This window comes from Armigeres subalbatus, chromosome 3, assembly GCF_024139115.2.
Source record: "Armigeres subalbatus isolate Guangzhou_Male chromosome 3, GZ_Asu_2, whole genome shotgun sequence".
NCBI lineage: Eukaryota > Metazoa > Arthropoda > Insecta > Diptera > Culicidae > Armigeres > Armigeres subalbatus.
Window position 1 is genome coordinate 95101452 of NC_085141.1, and position 19917 is coordinate 95121368.

At 38.8% G+C, this 19917-nt stretch overlaps 2 protein-coding genes across 6 annotated transcripts in view; one reads left to right on the top strand and one right to left on the bottom strand.

The window, feature by feature from the left end:
- Positions 1 to 19917, bottom strand: part of LOC134221109 (transcription factor HNF-4 homolog) — a 371046-nt gene that overhangs the window by 205525 nt on the left and 145604 nt on the right. The gene's annotated exons all lie outside the window — the stretch shown is intronic.
- Positions 13429 to 15159, top strand: LOC134221110 (uncharacterized). Of its 2 annotated transcripts, none has more exons than XM_062700303.1 (4): positions 13429 to 13770; positions 13836 to 13907; positions 14316 to 14958; positions 15014 to 15159. In XM_062700303.1, exons 1-4 carry the CDS (start codon positions 13690 to 13692, stop codon positions 15142 to 15144), a joined length of 927 nt encoding a protein of 308 aa, XP_062556287.1. In that variant the 5' UTR covers positions 13429 to 13689; the 3' UTR covers positions 15145 to 15159. The 2 variants fall into 2 exon arrangements, with proteins under 2 accessions (XP_062556287.1, XP_062556288.1); XM_062700304.1 differs by having other exon boundaries at positions 13839 to 13907.

Sequence of the window (19917 nt, forward strand, 5' to 3'; positions counted from 1 at the left end):
CGATTCCAGTTATTGATTCCCATTGATGATCAGTTATTGTATAAGAAATTTAAAAATAAATGCTTTAAAAATTCACCATTTGTTGCACCTAATACAAAATGATACTAACGAGCGGCGTATTAAATTTTATCCCCTCGTCAGGCCCAGCATAGCGGTCATAGCGGACAGCGGTTTGAAATCCCCATTCAAGCGAAGAGGAAGAAGTTCGAAATGCAATCTGATTTGCTACATATTCATGACCAAATCAAGGCGTTTTTGCTCCTACTTCGTACGTGTGTATGCAATATGCATGCACCGTATGCACCTTATGTATAGAAACATCCCAATGAAACTGACGACGACAAATGCACTTTTTGGACAATCCCTTCCATGCCGTGTGTAGGACGAAGAAGCATGGAACAGTTATTGCGGGGCAAATGTGCTACCGATGCGTGCTTCCTCCCGGAATGGGGTACGAATCAGGGCAAAACGGTTACAGACGGGCCGCCTTTGTGCAAATTGTTATGCGCGACTCCGGGATCTGGGCCATATTCCGTCCGTCGAGTATCTTTCTTTCAATACACAAACCGGCAGCATCCAATTGGTTACCCCGCAACGTCGTCGTGTCTGGATCTGGGCAGACAAGAAAAGTCGAGTAGCTGTATGCATTTGGACCGCGTGTGTTTGTGTGTCCGAGCGCATCCCGTCCCGTACACAATTTAGAATGCATTTGAAGCCGGTTGACCTTGGAAAAACGCGCATGTTGGTTGGTTCATCTCAGAATCAGGTTCTGCTACAGTTTGGCACTGGTCTCCTTTCTTTTTGGGACGCTTGGTGGTAGTTTATGCAATTTATCAGTATGCTGAATGACTGGTTGAAATGACTTACTTTTATGGAAACTGGGTACCCGGATAGAGGTGAATAACAAACAAATAACATATTAATGACACATTTTGCAATGATATCAGATTTTGTTATTCTTATGTTATTCATGAATAACATAAAATAACATCCTAACAGCAAATTCTGTTATAGTAGTAAAATTTATTATTTATATGTTATTGTAAGGAAGAACAGAACAACAAATGAAGAACAGATTATGCAATCATAACAAAGTTTGTAATTCTTTCATCATTTGCCTTTTCAACATATCCTGAGCATGAGCGACGATCTTGATAACAGAAATTGGTATGAATTAGCCTTGCATAAGAGGTAAAATACCAAACAATAATACCAAAAATTCATATGCAAAATACTTTAGGCATAACATGCTTAGGTATTTCAATACCAAACGCATCACAAATTATTATTCGTTTGGTATTGAAATACCTAAGCATGTTATGCCTAAAGTATTTTGCATATTAATTTTTGGTATTTTAAATCTCATGCAAGGCTAATTAGCTTAACCCTTAAGAGACTGGGACGACACTTCGACCATACTTTCGGTCATAACTTATGGTGCCGTGGGCCGATTTCCGGAATTTATATAGTTTTACAAAGGGGAATAGCAGCACTTTCAAATGCCGTTACGAAATTCCGGTTCGTAGATTCCCGTCCGGAGGAATAACCGGAAATGTAGGGGACACCTCGCATATTTCCATATATCGAAGGTCATATTTTAATTGTAGTCAATAGTATTCTAATAAAAATAGCTCAAATCGACAATTATATTAATACATGATTGCCAGGAATCGATATCTGTGAATCAATAGACTTATATTGACAACTACGTCCACTATTCCGGGACCGGAATCACCGGTATGTGGTTCCGAAGGACCAAATCAAAATTTCAGAGAACCATATCATGCGACACATCAAATTACACTGCCGCAACGAGATATGACCAACCAAAGTGTAATCGGACCGTTTTGGACACATGTGACCACTCTGGCACAGGTTCCGGTACGCCACTATCCGGTTCCAGAGGACCAAATCAAAATTTCTGAGAACCATACCATGCGACACATCAAATTACACTGCCGCAAAGAGATATGGCCAACGAAAGTATAATCGGACCGTTTTGGTCACATGTGACCACTCTGGCACAGGTTCCGGTACGCCACTATCCGGTTCCAGAAGACCAAATCAAAATTTCTGAGAACCATACCATGCGACACATCAAATTACACTGCCGCAACGAGATATGACCAACGAAAGTGTAATCGGACCGTTTTGGACACATTTGACCACTCTGGCACAGGTTCAGGTACGCCACTATCCGGTTCCGCAGAACCAAATCAAAATTTCAGAGAACCACACCATGCGACACATCAAATTACCCAGCCGCGACAAGATATGGCCACCGAAAGTGTAATCGAACTGTTTCGGACACATGTGATCACTCTGGCACAGGTTACGGTACGCCACTATCCGGTTCCGGAGGACTTTCAGGGAATTTCAGGGAACCGGTACCATACGACACATCAAATTACACTGCCGCGACGAGATATGACCAACGAAATTGTAATCGGACCTTTTTGGACCCATGTGACCACTCTGGCACATGTTCCGGTACGCCACTATCCGGTTCCAGAGGACCAAATCAAAATATCTGAGAACCATACCATGCGACACATCAAATTACACTGCCGCGACGAGATACGGCCAACGAAAGTATAATCGGACCGTTTTGGTCACATGTGACCACTCTGGCACAGGTTCCGGTACGCCACTATCCGGTTCCGGAGGACCAAATCAAAATATCTGAGAACTATACCATGCGACACATCAAATTACACTGCCGCGACGAAGTACGGCCAACGAAAGTGTAATCGGACCGTTTTGGACACATGTGACCACTCCGGCACAGGTTCAGGTACGCCACTATCCGGTTCCGCAGAACCAAATCAAAATTTCAGAGAACCACACCATGCGACACATCAAATTACCCAGCCGCGACAAGATATGGCCACCGAAAGTGTAATCGAACTGTTTCGGACACATGTGATCACTCTGGCACAGGTTACGGTACGCCACTATCCGGTTCCGGAGGACCAAATTAAAATTTCAGAGAACCATACCATGCGACACATCAAATTACCCTGCCGCGACAAGATATGGCCAACGAAATTGTAATCGGACCGTTTTGGACCCATGTGACCACTCTGGCACAGGTTCCGGTACGCCACTATCCGGTTCCAGAGGACCAAATCAAAATATCTGAGAACCATACCATGCGACACATCAAATTACACTGCCGCGACGAGATACGGCCTACTAAAGTGTAATCGGACCGTTTTGGACACATGTGACCACTCTGGCATTGCAATTGGCCAATGCATTGGTTCCGGTACGCCACTATCCGGTTCCGCAGAACCAAATCAAAATTTCAGAGAACCACACCATGCGACACATCAAATTACCCGGCCACCGAAAGTGTAATCGATCTGTTTCGGACACATGTGACCACTCTGGCACAGGTTACGGTACGCCACTATCCGGTTCCGGAGGACCAAATTAAAATTTCAGAGAACCATACCATGCGACACATCAAATTACCCTGCCGCGACAAGATATGGCCAACGAAATTGTAATCGGACCGTTTTGGACCCATGTGACCACTCTGGCACAGGTACCGGTACGCCACTATCCGGTTCCAGAGGACCAAATCAAAATATCTGAGAACCATACCATGCGACACATCAAATTACACTGCCACACATCAAATTACATACGGCCAACGAAAGTGTAATCGGACCGTTTTGGACACATGTGACCACTCTGGCATTGGTTCCGGTACGCCACTATCCGGTTCCAGGGGACTAAATCATAATATCTGAGAACCACACTGCCGCGACGAGATATGGCCAACGAAAGTGTAATCGGACCGTTTTGGATACATGTGACCACTCTGGAACAGGTTCGAGTACGCCACTATCCGATTCCGGAGGACCCAATCAAAATTTCTGAGAACCACACCATGCGACACATCAAATTACCCAGCCGCGACAAGATATGGCCACCGAAAGTGTAATCGAACTGTTTCGGACACATGTGACCACTCTGGCACAGGTTCCGGTACGCCCCGATACGGCTTCGGAGGACAAAACAAAAATTTCAGGGAACCGGTACCATGCGACACATCAAATTACACTGCCGCGACGAGATACGGCCAACGAAAGTATAATCGGACCGTTTTGGTCACATGTGACCACTCTGGCACAGGTTCCGGTACGCCACTATCCGGTTCCGCAGAACCAAATCAAAATTTCAGAGAACCACACCATGCGACACATCAAATTACCCAGCCGCGACAAGATATGGCCACCGAAAGTGTAATCGAACTGTTTCAGACACATGTGACCACTCTGGCACAGGTTACGGTACGCCACTATCCGGTTCCGGAGGACCAAATCAAAATTCCAGAGAACCATACCATGCGACACATCAAATTACCCTGCCGCGACAAGATATGGCCAACGAAATTGTAATCGGACCGTTTTGGACCCATGTGACCACTCTGGCACAGGTTCCGGTACGCCACTATCCGGTTCCGGAGAACCAAATCAAAATTGTAGAGATCCATACCATGCGACACATCAAATTACCCTGCCGCGACAAGATATGGCCAACGAAAGAGTAATCGGACTGTTTTGGACACATCTGACCACTCTGGCACAGATACCGGTACGCCCCGATACGGTTCCGGAGGACCAAATCAAAATTTTAGAGAACCATACCATGCGACACATCAAATTACACTGCCGCGACTAGATATATAATGTAAAAGGACTGTTTTGGACACATGTGACCACTCTGGCACAGGTTCCGGTATGCCGCTATCTGGAGGACCAAATAAAAAATGCTGAGAACCATCGAATCGAAATTTCAGGAATAGCAATTGAAGCGTTTTGGGCTGATTTGGCCTTTCAATTTAGCCAAAATGCACATACTAGCTCGAGTTCTGAAAGACAATATCAAAATATGGATGAGCTGTAGTATGGAACCCACCAGATGGTAGTGTATCAAAGATACAGGGACAATGAAACAACATATCATGAGCCTGAGCAGGGTAACCGTACAACTTGTAGCTGCTACTTAGTGAATGACTAGAAATTGTGAAATTGTATTGACCACCAAGTGAATAAAGCTTGAATTTTTAGCTATCCATGTACAAATTTTGGAATTTAAATGCATTGTAGCATTGACTTAGTAAGTCAGTGGCCGTTACAAATATTTAATAAACACTATATCTTACTGGTCCACGAAAGGTAAAGGGAGAACAGGTGTCCATAAAACAAATAAAAAACTCCACAGATTTATAGAAGAATGTTTTGAAAATCCTCAAAATATTCCGGAAATTATACGGTTGCTCCCTCAAATTCTTATTCTTATTAGTCCGATTTCACTTTCGTTGGCCATATCTTGTCGCGGCAGTATAATTTGATGTGTCGCATGGTATGGTTCTCTAAAGTTTTGATTCGGTCCTCCGGAACCGGATAGTGGCGTGCTGGAACCTGTTCCAGAGTGGTCACATGTGTCCAAAACGGTCCGATTACACTTTCGTTGGTCATATCTCGTTGCGGCAGTGTAATTTGATGTGTCGCATGGTGTGGTTCTTTGAAATTTTGATTTGGTCCACTGGAACCGGATAGTGGCGTACCGGAACCTGTGCCAGAGTGGTCACATGTGACCAAAACGGTCCGATTATACTTTCGTTGGCTGTATCTCGTCGCGGCAGTGTAATTTGATGTGTCGCATGGTACGGTTCCCTGAAATTTTTATTTTGTCCTCCGGAGCCGTATCGGGGCGTACCGGAACCTGTGCCAGAGTGGTCACATGTGTCCAAAACGGTCCGATTACACTTTCGTTGGTCATATCTCTTTGCGGCAGTGTAATTTGATGTGTCGCATGGTATGGTTCTCAGAAATTTTGATTTGGTCCTCTGGAACCGGATAGTGGCGTACCGGAACCTGTGCCAAAGTGGTCACATGTGTCCAAAACGGTCCGATTACACTTTGGTTGGTCATATCTCGTTGCGGCAGTGTAATTTGATGTGTCGCATGATATGGTTCTCTGAAATTTTGATTTGGTCCTTCGGAACCACATACCGGTGATTCCGGTCCCGGAATAGTGGACGTAGTTGTCAATATAAGTCTATTGATTCATAGATATCGATTCCTGGCAATCATGTATTAATATAATTGTCGATTTTAGCTATTTTTATTAGAATACTATTGACTACAATTAAAATATGACCTTCGATATATGGAAATATGCGAGGTGTCCCCTACATTTCCGGTTATTCCTCCGGACGGGAATCTACGAACCGGAATTTCGTAAAAGCATTTGAAAGTGCTGCTATTCCCCTTTGTAAAACTATATAAATTCCGGAAATCGGCCCACGGCATCATAAGTTATGACCGACAGTATGGTCGAAGTGTCGTCCCAGTCTTTTAAGGGTTAATTAACTTAAGTGATGAACTTTGTACTTTACTTAAAAATCACTCAAATAAAGAAAAAAAAAATCATGCAAGGCTAGTTCATAACAGACTATGGTATCAATAACAGAATTAGGTATTATTTAGGTAATTTCTCCTGCTCGGGATATCAATAATAAATGATTTTGATATCTCCTTTTCTGCAAAAAAAATTACTATTGGTTTGCTCTTACTGCTATTATTTTAGTTATTTGGGCAACTATATCAAACAAACTAACATCAGATTTTGCTATTCTGTTATTCATATATTAATGGTAAAATTAGTTATTCTTTTGCTATTTTCTTCTATTATATTATCTTCTATCTATTTTTCTATCCGGAAATAAAAAATATTGCTGTGATATCAAGTTTTGTTATTTTTATGCTATTTACTGATTACATAAAATAACATCCCCACAATACATTTTCATATAATAGCCAAAATTTGTTATTCATTTATCATTTGGAATATCTTCAGCATATGCATAATAACTAATTTGAATATTCAAATTTTTCTCTCAAATATTTTGCTATTTGTTTGCTATTATTATGACATGAGTTATTCATAACCTAGAACAGCGGTTCTCAACCTTTTTCTTTAGTTATCCCTTCAAACTTTTTCATTTATTGAGGCACAAGATATATGCAAAAAGTACCTGAAAACTAACGGGATATATGGTTCTCCATCAACGTTGTCTGAAATGTTCATTATTCCGTGAAACTTTTCAATTCAAATTACGTTTATACATCAAGCTTTCTACAATACTTTGAGGACTTTTGGAGCTTTCCGAGCCTCTTAAGAAGGCTTCTGAGCATGTTGAAAGGACGCTTCTCAGTCCCTTGAAAGGAGGTTTTCAAGCCACATGAAAGAATAATTCCCAAACTCTTGACAAAAGGCTTCCGAACCTTTTAGAAGTTGGCTTTCGAGCTTAACCCTTTCCTTCCCATGGTAGCTGTAGAGCTCCAACAAATTTTGCACCTTCCAACATTCATCGAATTATTTCAACAACAAAAAGCAGTATTTGGCACAACTTTATGATTTCATTAGACTGAAAATAGGGGAACGGTTCGCCACTTCATCTCATAGCTCCTATTTCCATCCCATCAAAAACAAAGCAATGGAAAGGAATTTGGTATGTTTATTATTTTTGTGATTTTTTTCGGCAGTGAGCAGGCATGCCCGAGCAGGAGAAATGGGCTCAATAATACGTAATTCTGTTATTGATACCACACTCTGTTATGAACTAGCCCTGCATAAGAGGTAAAATACCAAAGGAATAATACCAAAAACTAATATGCACAATACTTAAGCCATAACAAACTCAGTTATTAAATTGAATTTCAATACCAAATGCATAACCAATTATTATTGGTTTGGTATTGAAATACCTAATCATGGTATGCCTCAACTATTCTGCATATAAGTTTTTGGTATTATTTTTTGGAATTTTACCTCTTATGCAAGGCTAAATCATACCAATTTCTGTTATTGAGGTCGTCGCTCCTGCTCGGGTGTTGACAAGAAGAAGCGACGAATTTGGTGCCGTATTTCTTTGTTTAGCGATGAGATGAATATATGTACAGTGAGATGGAGATCAGAACAGTTCCCCTATAATCAATTTTGAGTAAAAATAGTGAAACTATTGAAAACAATCAAGTAACTATTGATTTACAATCAAAACATTTTTTTTCGTTTTCCACTAATTTTAGCTATGCCAAATAACTAACCTCTTCAAGGAAGGTTTTCGAGCCTCTTGAAAAGAACTCGAGTAGCTTGAAAGCAGACTTTCGAGCCTCTTGAAGACTTCCAAGCCTCTTAAAAGGTGGCTTCCGAGCCTCTTAACCCTTTCAGGATCACGGGGTCATATATGACCCCAACAGAAAAATGGATGTATAAAATCGCACGATGGATAAAAGTGAACACTGTCTTCAGCGAAACCCGAGCACGAAGGAATAACTGATTGATAACTTAGAAATACCTTTTTTTGGTATCATACCAAAATTTGGTGTGGATTCATTATTTAGAATTTCCTTTCAATAACTAACCGATACCTCAATAAATGATTATATCTTATTAATATTGCTAATGAGAACCTTTAAGGAATCGTGAATCAATTTTAACATAGTGTCTTTAAAAAACTGTTAGGTATCTGCCATAAAGACATATAATGGAAGGCAGGCCATGAATACGTTTATTCGGAATCGCTCATGTGTAAAGTAACTGGAGCATCGTGCACATTTTCATATACATATCTAAAAATGAAAATTCAATAACAATCAAGCTGTTGGATGTCACTTGACAGATACGTATTTCGACATTAAATGTAAGGCCATCTGCAGTGTTTCGTACTTGACTCGACCAAAGTAAACGCGACGTGCGATGCGACGTGACTCTTCTCACGTAAAAGAATAACAATTATTATCAATGAACTGTCAAATTGCACTGCCGCGTCGCGTCGCATCGCGCTGTCGCGTTTACTCTGGCTACACCTTAAGTTTTGAGGCGACAATGTAATAAAAAATATGTTGCAATAAAAAGAAAAGGTTGTGTCAATCAATTTATAATTCTTGATTCTGTTCCTCAGTCAGTCTGCGTTACTGCTTTACATTTAGCGATGAATCTCAAAACATTATTTTCACATTTAATTCTAATGCTTATACATTGTTGAATAGATGTATCAATTTTAACAATACTGAAATTCTTTGTTTCTTCATATTTATACAAATTGTCATGAATACGATCCACATCGAGTAACTCTCCCAAAAAATACGGATTATTTAGTTTGTCGCTTAGAATTTTGCGTATATTATAAAATCTGTCATTTTTGCACACCCAGGAATCATCGTATCGGTAATTTTGACAGAATGTTTTGCTACAAATATTAAACCCATTGAAATGGATCTTATCAAGTGTGCTAAATTCAGTTTCTACCAATCCATTTTCATATGTTATATTAGAGTCTACAGTAAACAAAAGATGTCCATTATATTCGATGACAGGATGAGATGAAGTCCAGAGCGAACAGATCCAAGGTTGAATAATGAATTCTCTGGTGCATGTGTCATATGCACCAGTCTATTGAGACGAAATTTACGCTCAATTTGAATAACCGGTTTGTTATTACCGCTCCTAAATTTGAGTAGCATTCCGTTCCCTGCAAGAACATTATTTGTGTTAAATAACATTTTATTATTAATTTTGAATATATACCTGATTCATATGGGTAGAGTGAGCTATTATACAAAGCTCCTGTGTTACGAACCGTGTAAACCAAATGCGTCAGCAAATGGACATTGTAAGTCATGTTATCCCTTCCATAATACGTTTCGAAATGCTTTACAAATTCTTCAATACGTCGCTCACATTCATCTATTTTTGCCATACTCAGTTTATGATCTAGCAACTGAAAGATTACCGAAGAGAGCTCCATAATGTGTGTCAAGAATGGTTCACTTAATATACCATACAGGCACGGGTAAATATAGTAAAGCATAAATGCTTCCCATTCATTGGCTTTAAATCGTTTTTGTTCATCCAATGGCCTGGGATTTCGTGGAAAACTGCTTGGGGGGCGAAAACTTCGGATTCTTTCGTCAATTGCTTGTAATTTTCGTCCAATATAATATTCTTCCTTGTGATTTTCGGTTTCAGTTAACAATGCCATCATATGTTTCATGACTCCTAGGTTCACTGCGTGCATATAATCAACTGGATACCCTGCGATTAAATCGAAATGATTTAAATGTGTGAAAATAGATTTCCCCATAATTCCACACATTTCTTGCCCTGTTCGGTTGACTTCATCCATCATATTTCGAGTAGACTTGTTATCACGTATTTTTGCGATTTTTACAGGGTAACATCGTCCATTCCTACTACTTCTGGATTCCCCCGGATGAAGGCATATTGTACAACCATATTCACCATTATACTGCTTGTTACATTGAACTTTACAGCGCGCAACAGAATCCAAACAATTTTGTAGTAGACCAACTTTATACAGCTTGTCCTCGATGATAATACCTTCTTGCAGTTTTCGTAACTCGAGGATAACATATTTAAACAATAAATTTGGATTCGGCTCTCCGGTGCTTAGCCATAGTCCTGCTAACATTAGGTTAGATTTCTGGAAGCGAATGGCCGGAGGTAAGTTGTTCAACGTACAAAAAATGGGGTATAAAGGTTTTCTTGTCGTGGACTTAAAAGCTGCTGCTCCGTCTGTGTTGATGCTTAGTGTGAGATACCTTCCTGGATCTCTTTGAGACATATTGATAAAATTTCTTCCGCGGTTTATATCAGCTATTTGATTACGTTCAATGGTTTCCGCATACTGCTCGATTTCGCTATGATATTTGTTGAACGTTTCTTTTAATTGAGGTTCAATAGGAATAAACAGAAAGAAATCAATTTCCCGAGATCTACAAATAGGACACAACGTTGTTGATGCAGGTTTCATAATGCCATAGTCGTACTGACAGTTAGTACAAATGTATACTCTTTGAGAAGTCGACGTCTTTCCTTCAAACAGCATAGAAAAAGTTTGAAATGTCTCCGGAAGAAACTTTTTACCGGATATGATGTTCATCATACGTAGCAAATCTTCTAATGCTTCTTGAGTGAGACTATGGCGAATGTAATAATTCAGAATCATGTACATAATCTCAACGGTCAGTACATCACTAGTAGTTTGAAACTTTTCCTCCGTATTTTTGCCAGAAAATATCTGCAAACGAAAAAAAAACATGGATTTTTGTTTCACGGGAAAAATCTAATGGAAAAAACTTACCTTGAAAAACATGTCCCAACTGGAAGATTTATCATGAGCTGGAGAATTTGGTTTAAGGAAATAAGGCTGATCCGTATCCGTTTCCGGAGACGAATTGTTGGAGTTGCTTTCGAGAGACGGTTCATTTGTAACTATCGGGGAAGGGGTAGAAGATTCCATTTCAAAGATATTGCCGCTACACGATATTGGTTCCATAGAAGGCTCTTCTGGAGGCTGCACCAAGCAACTGTTAGATGCGTCGTGCAAAGGAGAACGACTTTCTGAGTTTTCGTTAGCTCCATTTGTTATGTTTTCAAATGGGAGACGAGGATTTAATTTAACCTACGGTAAAAATATCAAAATTAACTATTGAGTAAAGAAATTCTTTTATGGAAATACCTTTTTTTCGTACTTTTTCCCTTCATACGAAGGCGAAAGAAAATAATTTCGTCTTCGTCTGGGATGCATGTTCCAATATCACGACAGAAGGATACTAATAAATTTGCAATAAGCATCAGCTACAACAGTAATTAACTTTATGACCGACCGATAAACTTCAACGTTGAGACTCCAAGGTAAACAAAGGCTCGGATACAACAACCGTAATATTTTTTTGACATATATAGAAAATAATGTTTACGTTCCGTCATTAGCGGACGTTAAACATCAAGCAAGACAAATACTTGAGAAGCGCCTAAGGCTTTGGTCCGATTCGTGAATTAAAATCAAATTAAACTTAAAAGTGACAGTTCGGAAATTATGAAATCTCCCGCTCATAAGAATGGCTGGTGCTACCCAGCATGACGAACAAAACATCTATCAAAAATGATTCAATATCTGTCAAAAGTAATTTTGCTCTGCGAGTAGGGTTAATTGGAAAATTTTGAACTGTCACTTTTAAGTTTAATTCGATTTTAATTCACATTGAAAATGTCGAAAAACGATGGACGTAATTTTTGAACGATCCATGCCGTGCACATTTACCAAAACAAAACGCCGAGCCGTCTACTCTATTGATGGTGAAGTCTCGATCAGCTGATCGAAACTTTCTCATAAAATGGCTTATCCAGTTTCCGCGAGCGGTAATGGCCACCAGCTTGCCTGCGGGTTAGTCTCTGATTTGACATTTGTGGAGGTCAACTGCACCCACCGTTCGGTATATAAGAAGGCTTGAATTCACTTAATCAGCACCTTCTTATATGCCACATTGGTCAGAATGTTCGGAGCGGTGGGTGCAGTCGACCTCTACAAACGTCAAATCAGACACAAAAGCCCCAAACACAATGTCAGCGGAACGGAAACGGCAAATTTGACAGAAAATAATTCGGATAACTGTCAAATTTGTCGTTTCCGTTGCTGTTTTGCTGACATTGTGTTTGGGGCTTAACCCGCAGGAAAGCTGGCGGCCATAACCGCTCGCGGAAAACTGGATATGGATTTGGAACCGCTTGATGTAGCACAAATTAGAGTCCTATAAAAAGAGTACCACCATGTGCCACATTTGACAGGTCTTCTGCTCGTTTCGAACGCGCATTGGTATGGAACTATTAAAATTAAAATTCAATTAAAATTAAACTTAAATAAAATTAAAATCAAATTTAATTTAAATTTAAATTAAATAGGCGAATCCCAGTAAAAATAAGAAGAAGACACACGACGGTGTTAACTTTGACAGATTCTACAGCACAGCATAGGAAGATAATTTTAAAATGCTTATAATAAATTCTAGACTAAATGTAATTAAAATCTGATTGATGTATGATACGGAAAAAGATCCGAACTGTATGATTTATTTTTGGAAAATATACAAAAAATTGAGATAAGCTTTCAAATATGTAATTCAGAACTTTTTCCGTATCGTACATCAATCAGATTTTAATTACATTTTGTCTAGAATTTATTATAAGCATTTTAAACTTATCTTCCTATGCTGTGCTGTAGAATCTGTCAAAGTTAACACCGTCGTGTGTCTTCTTCTTATTTTTACTTGGATTCGTCTATTTAATTTAAATTTAGTTTAAAATTAATTTAAATTATTAGCATTAAATTGAATTACCATTAAATTGAAATCAATTAAAATTACACAAATAAAATTAAGTAAAAACAAATAAATTAAAATTGAAATACTTTTAAATTTGATTGAAGAGCTTTTTGAATATCATTCTAGGTTTGTTATGATGAAGACTGCCAGAGCACAAACAAACAAGCATAACACTCGAACTATTTGAAATTATACATTATTTATTCGGGCTCTATTTATTAGTTGCATGCTCAGGCAAAAATAAATAATGTGAATTTTAGCAACTACCATAATCTGCCTCTTAATCTGCTTTGTGATTCTAGTCTAAGTAAAAACAATAAGTTAAATATTTTCATTAACAAATTTCATCGTAGTTTCATGAGTTACGTTTGTTTGTCTATGATCTGACAACATGCTCAAAACATTTTTCTTCATTCGAAAAAAAGTTGCCCTTCTTCTACGTGCGCGTTGGTTTTAGTGCTTCGGGACTTTTATTTGTCCAAAAATGGGAAAAACGAGAAAAAATACCCAGCGAAAGCATTTGCAAAAAGCTGCAAATGCTGAAAATATCAAATTTTTGGAAAATGTAAGTACTTTCAAGCTGATTCTAAAATAGGCAAGAAAAAAACTTATACATAACCTCAATTCCAGCAGCAGCCAGCCGAACAGAATGCGGAACCTTCGGATACGGAGCGACGAATTCAAAGAAAACCATTGATTGAGGTAAATATTTGTTTCATAATAGTTTTATTCGAATAATCACCCGTATTTGGTCCCCTAAAACGAGTACTCGCTTATAATAGCTCGTAATAAATGTCAGAAAATGTTTAAAATCACAGTAGACATCTTTTTATGCAACAAAAGTTTGAAAGAGGGTTTAGTTGACGAAACGCTTAGAATAGCATGTTTATTCCAGCATTTTGAACAGTGCACTATATTTTGGACCTTAAAATGCTTATATTTAGAGTACTTTGACAATAGGACGTTTATGCAAAAAAGTTTCTTTTCGTTTTCTTGCTTTTTCGATTATTACAAACAGATTTCTTGACAGGCAAAAGGTTTTTCGAAATTCACCCAAACAACATTAAATATTAATCGAAAAAAAAATTCGATTGTTTCTGTTTATTTCAGGCCATGGACTTAACAGTACAGACACCGGTTTTAAAAGGCGTCTTCGTAAAATTGCATCGAGCATTGGGTAATCAAGAAGTTAAACAATTTCCTGTTGAAGAAGGCGGCGACGCCGAAGCGGAGGATCCAACAACCCAGGCCCAAGTTAGCCTGGTCGATGGGGATCACGTACAGGATCTGCATATTGATTGCAGCAAAAAAATCGTAACTATGGAAGAGAAAATGACTAAACTCATCTCCGAAAACAAGGATCTGAAAGAGGACGTCGAGAAGCTACGCAAACAGAATTGGCAATTACAGTGCAAGCTGGTGGAAGAGAGCGGAAAAATAACAACATTCGAAACCAAGATAAGACCAGGATATCCATCACCGGAATGGCTCCTGAAAGCGTCACAGATTGCAAAGGATAGCGACTATATTTTCGTGAAGGAGTTGATGGCGTTCCTTTGGCCGAAAGGTGTTGGCCACGGAACTGTAACCGGTCGAACATCAAACAATCCATGCGGTGGGAAAAGAACAACAGTAGCTACCAATGAACCAACAGCTGGACCCTCTTCCTCTTCTACTACGCCAGAAAACTTTATCGCCATTGCTGACGACTCATCAGCGCAACTGGATCCGGATAAAATCAAATTCATCAAAGGTAAAATAGTATAATTAATAAAAACGTGCAGAGAATTTATGTTTACTTTTTTTAGAAAGCTTGTGCCAACGGCGCCAAATCCTTGGCGATGGGTATGGACTTGCAATGGACTTGTCGAAAAAAGCAGTTCAGCACATCAATCGCGTACTGTCGAATAATCCAGCAATGAGATCGATGAACAAATAAGTTTTTAATATTATTAACTTTTTTCAACAAGCATACAGTGGAACTGTAATTTTTAATAATTCGTAAAAATTTTTATTAATGTGAACATAAAAAGAAAAATTAAGAATAAAGTAATGATTCAAAGATATTGTAGTATTTTTCTTTTAGAATTATGGCATTGATACAGTTCTATGATTTCAAACCTAACGAATAGCAAATCGTGGTATTCAAATCATTCATCCACAGATACCTCAATAAGTTATTATATTGTTATTTAATACTTCCTCAATACCATAATTTGCTATTGACGGTATACACAAAGTTGGTTATTATTTAGGTATTGCAATAGCTGATTTAATTATGAACTTGGTATGCATAGAACAAGTCTGAGGTATTATTTTTAGTATTTTACCTCTTATGCAAGGCTAATCAATACCTTATTTCGGTGTTCAGTTATTCAGTATGGAATACCTCTACTTAGTATTGTGGAGCTATTTTCTCCTGCTCGGGAATTGCTTGAAATTAATTCCCATATCAGGGAAAAATACCATGCATGGGCGATCATGGACTTACGGCAACCTAGAACGTCATGAGCACGGTCAAGTTATGAACAAGAAAATAATTGGTATATTGGCAGTGGATTGTACTGTTTCAAAATAAGATTTTTATTCAAACGTATCCGTAGAGTTACCGTGATACACGATAAACTATGTTTAATCTTCCTTGGACGTCGTAGGCCATCCCAACTATCCTTACGTGCAAGATATGAAATCTACAGCTGCAAAAAAAGCCTTTTTTTGTAACTCAAAGTTTATTTGAGTATTCAATCATGTTCGTTACATCTTATGGAAGATAAGAAAAACAACGCAAGGCGGTTCTGGGATATTGAGGGCTCTCCAAACTATTCTTGAGTTCGGGACTTGAAATCTACAGCTACGTTGAAGCTTTTTTTGCTTTTGCTTTTGAAGCTTCGATATGCATTCAATAATGTCTATAGCAGCTCAACGAATATCGTAAGATAGTTTTGAGATATTCTGTGTCATCCAAAGTGTCCTTGAGTTCGGGACTTGAGATTTACAGCTGTAAGAAAATCTTTTTTTGATACTTTAAGCTTCAGTATGCATTCAATCATATCCATTACACCTCCTGGGAGGTCAACGGACATCGTAAGACAGTTTTGAGATATTCTGGGTCATCCAAAGTGTCCTTGAGTTCGGGACTTGAGATCTACAGCTAGTAAGAAGCTATTTTTGGTACCCAAAGCTTCAATATGCATTCATTTGTATTCATTACATCTTCTGAGTGGTCAAAAGATATCGTAAGATCGTTCTGGGGTATTCTGGGTTATCCAAACTATTCTTGAGTTCGGGACATGAGATCTACAGCTGTAAGAAAATCTTTTTTCAGTACTCAAAGCTTCAATATGCATGCAATTGTATTCATTGCATCTCCTGGGAGGTCAACGGATATCGTAAGAAAATTTTGAGCTATTCTGAGTAATCCAAACTATCCATAATTAAAATTTCGGGGCTTGTGATCAAGAGTTGTGGTTGTAGCGTTTTTTGCTTCTCAAAATGTTGATACGTGTGAAGTGAGCCGTCATCCTCTGGGAATGTGATATCTGGGAGAGTTATCTTCTATAAACTATTTTCATTACATCTCCTGGAAGTTATAATCCTTGTATATACCTGCTGATTTCTTAGACATACTGTTGACCACCAAAACTAATCTTGAGTTCGGGACTTCATATCTATTGCTACTAAAAAGCTTTTTCCATCACATAAATTTTCTATATGTATTCAATCATGAGTATTACATCTCCTGGAAGGTCATCAGGACACCGGAGGACAGTTTTGGAATTTTCTAGGTAATCTAAACTGTCTTTTAGCACAGAACCTACGATCATTCAAACCAGCGTTTCTTGTCATACAATATCTTGAAATATGTTCGAACCTATACATCACATCTATTGGAAGATTAAAAATACCGATAGGTTGTTCTGGGAAAGTCCTAGTAATCCAAACTGTCCTTGAGTTCTTGAGTTGCGATCAACAGTTGACAGTAGATTTTTTCGTTACACATCGTTTTGATACGTGGTCAACCACACCCAGCATATCTCCTGGAAGTATAACATACATCGACAGATAGTTTAGATGTTCTGGCTCATCCAAAGTATCCTTGAGGTGTAATCAACAGTTGTAGCAGTGGTTTTTTCCCTACTCAAACTTTTGATATGTATTCAACTATATCTATTGCGTTCCCTGGAAATCTACAGACATCGGAAGATAGTTTGAGGTATTTTATACTTTTATTCTGGACTACAAATCTACAGTTGCTAAACAATATTTTCTCGAAGTTGCTATATGCATGCGATTATTACAGTTAAATATATTGGAGCATTGAGTGAAGGGAAACCTAAGTAACCATTAGCACTATATTTTGCTTTTTCGGAAAATATAAAGCTACTAGCTTTATGTACCCGGCCTTGCTCGGAATTGCCAGTTTGGTTTTCAGTTTTTTTACAATCTGAAAAAGATAAAACCAATTGGTCAACAGAGTAATTGTGTTAACTTATAGATACTTCGTCATTTGACTAATACTGATCTAGAAAAAGGGATCGTTGGTTTGAATAGGCTTATTCCTGGCAAACGTCAATTGCTTAAGAAGGAAAAACATCCACCGATGCTTTATTCCGGGCAAACGCCCATTTTTAAAGAAGGGATCACACTCACCATTGCCTTATTCCGGGCAAATGCCTACTTTTAAAGAAGCAATCACATCCACCATCCAGAAGGAAACATATGAATTATTGCTTTTCACTGGGCAAACCATGATTCCGATGAAGGGTAACAATAATCATTGCTCTATACCCAGTAAATGCATGCTTTCTATGAAAGATTTTTCTGATACTGTTCATAATTATCCCAAATGCCCTTCATGTCAAATGACATTATGCCAAATATTGTTATGTTAATGGCCTGCTTCATTCAGAGATATGTCATTTTCAGGGAAGTGTCATATTCTAGGATACGTGTATCGGTAAGAATCATTTTTGGGAAATATCATTTTCGTTGAAGTCATTTTTGGGGAAATGTTATTAACGGGAAAATGTTATTGTCGAGGATTTGCTATTTTTAAGGAATTCGGGAAATTTGTTTTCGGAGTATTGTACAATGTGAAAGAACCTCGAATGAACTAAATAAGAGGGATTTTAAATTAAGACGTTTTCTGAACAATACCTAACCCCAACAACCTCCCGCATTCCAAAAGTTTCCCCCAGCCTCTATATAATAGTTTTGGGCAGAGAATATGTGTTTACAAAATTGGTTTGAATTGACCCATGCGGTAAAAAGGTATACTAAACTGTTCGTTTAATAAATATACCATCTCTCTGATTCAGCTATGACACTCCTATCCAGTCTGATATAGTCTTCTTTGAACAGAGAATATAGGTTCCAAATTTAGTGGACATCGGTAAATGGGATCAAAAGTTATGCTGAATTGATCGATAACTAAACAATACCCCTCTCACACCATCCCCTTTTAAAATTACCTACCCACATCCACTAAAGTTGTTTCCTTAGGACTTACAATATTTGATACAACTTTAGTTCAAATAGGTCATTGGGTTCAAGACTTACATTTAGTTGATCGATTGCTGAACAATACCCCTCCCTCCATACCCTCCCTTTTTCAAAGAGCATCCCTAATCACGCTATCGTCGTCTCCTTAATATGAAGAATGAGTGTTCCAAATTTGGTTAAAAACGGTCAATGGGTTCAGAAGTTACACTGAGTTGATTAATAACTGAGCAATACCCCCACACCCTCCCCTTTTTCAAAAAAAACATTCATAATCCCCCTATCATCGTCTCCTCAAGATAAAGAATGTGTGTTCCAAAATATGGTTGAAATCGGCCAAGGGGTTCAAAAGGTACACTGAGTTAATCAGTAACTTAGCAATGCCCCTCCCCCACACCCTCCCCCTTTTCCAAAGAGCATCCCGAACCCCCTCTATTATCGTTTCCTTAAGATAAAGAATGTGTGTTCCAAATTTGGTTGAAATCGGCCAAGGGGTTCAGAGGCTACACTGATATGATTAATAACTAAGCAATACCCCTCCCCGCACATTCTCCCCCTTTTCCAAAAAACATGCTTAGCCCACCTCCATTGTCGTCTCCTTAATATAAGGATTGTGTGTTCCAAATTTGGTTGAAATCGGCCAAGGGGTTCATAAGGTACACTGAGTTGATCAATAACTTAGCAATACCCCTCCCCTCACACTCTCCCCATTTTCCAAAGAGCATCCCCAACCCCCCTATCGTCGTCTCCTTAAGACAAAGAATGTGTGTTCCAAATTTTGTAGAAATCGGCCAAGGGGTTCAAAAGGTACACTGAGTTGATCAATAACTGAGCAATACCCCTCCCCCCACACCCTCCCCCTTTTCCAAAGAGCATCCATAACCGCCTATCGTCGTCTCCTTAAGATAAAGAATGTGTGTTCCAAATTTGGTTGAAATCGGCCAAGGGGTTCAGAGGCTACACTGAGTTGATTAATAACTAAGCAATACCCCTCCCCGCACATCCTCCCCCTTATCCAAAGAGCATGCTTAGCCCCCCTCCATTGTCGTCTACTTAAGATAAAGAATGTGTGTTCCAAATTTGGATGAAATCGACCAAGGGGTTCAGAAGTTACACTGAGTTGATCGAAACTTAGCAATACCCCTCCCCCCACACCCTCCCCCTTTTCCAAAGAGCATCCCTAACCCCCCTATCGTCGTCTCCTTAAGATAAA

Bases quoted from the DNA above. Each gene is read 5' to 3' on its own strand.
- LOC134221110 (XM_062700303.1), top strand. From the start codon at position 13,690: ATGGGAAAAACGAGAAAAAATACCCAGCGAAAGCATTTGCAAAAAGCT. The intron at 13,771-13,835 runs GTAAGTACTTTC...CCTCAATTCCAG, and splicing joins ATATCAAATTTTTGGAAAAT to CAGCAGCCAGCCGAACAGAA. The intron at 13,908-14,315 runs GTAAATATTTGT...TGTTTATTTCAG, and splicing joins AAAGAAAACCATTGATTGAG to GCCATGGACTTAACAGTACA.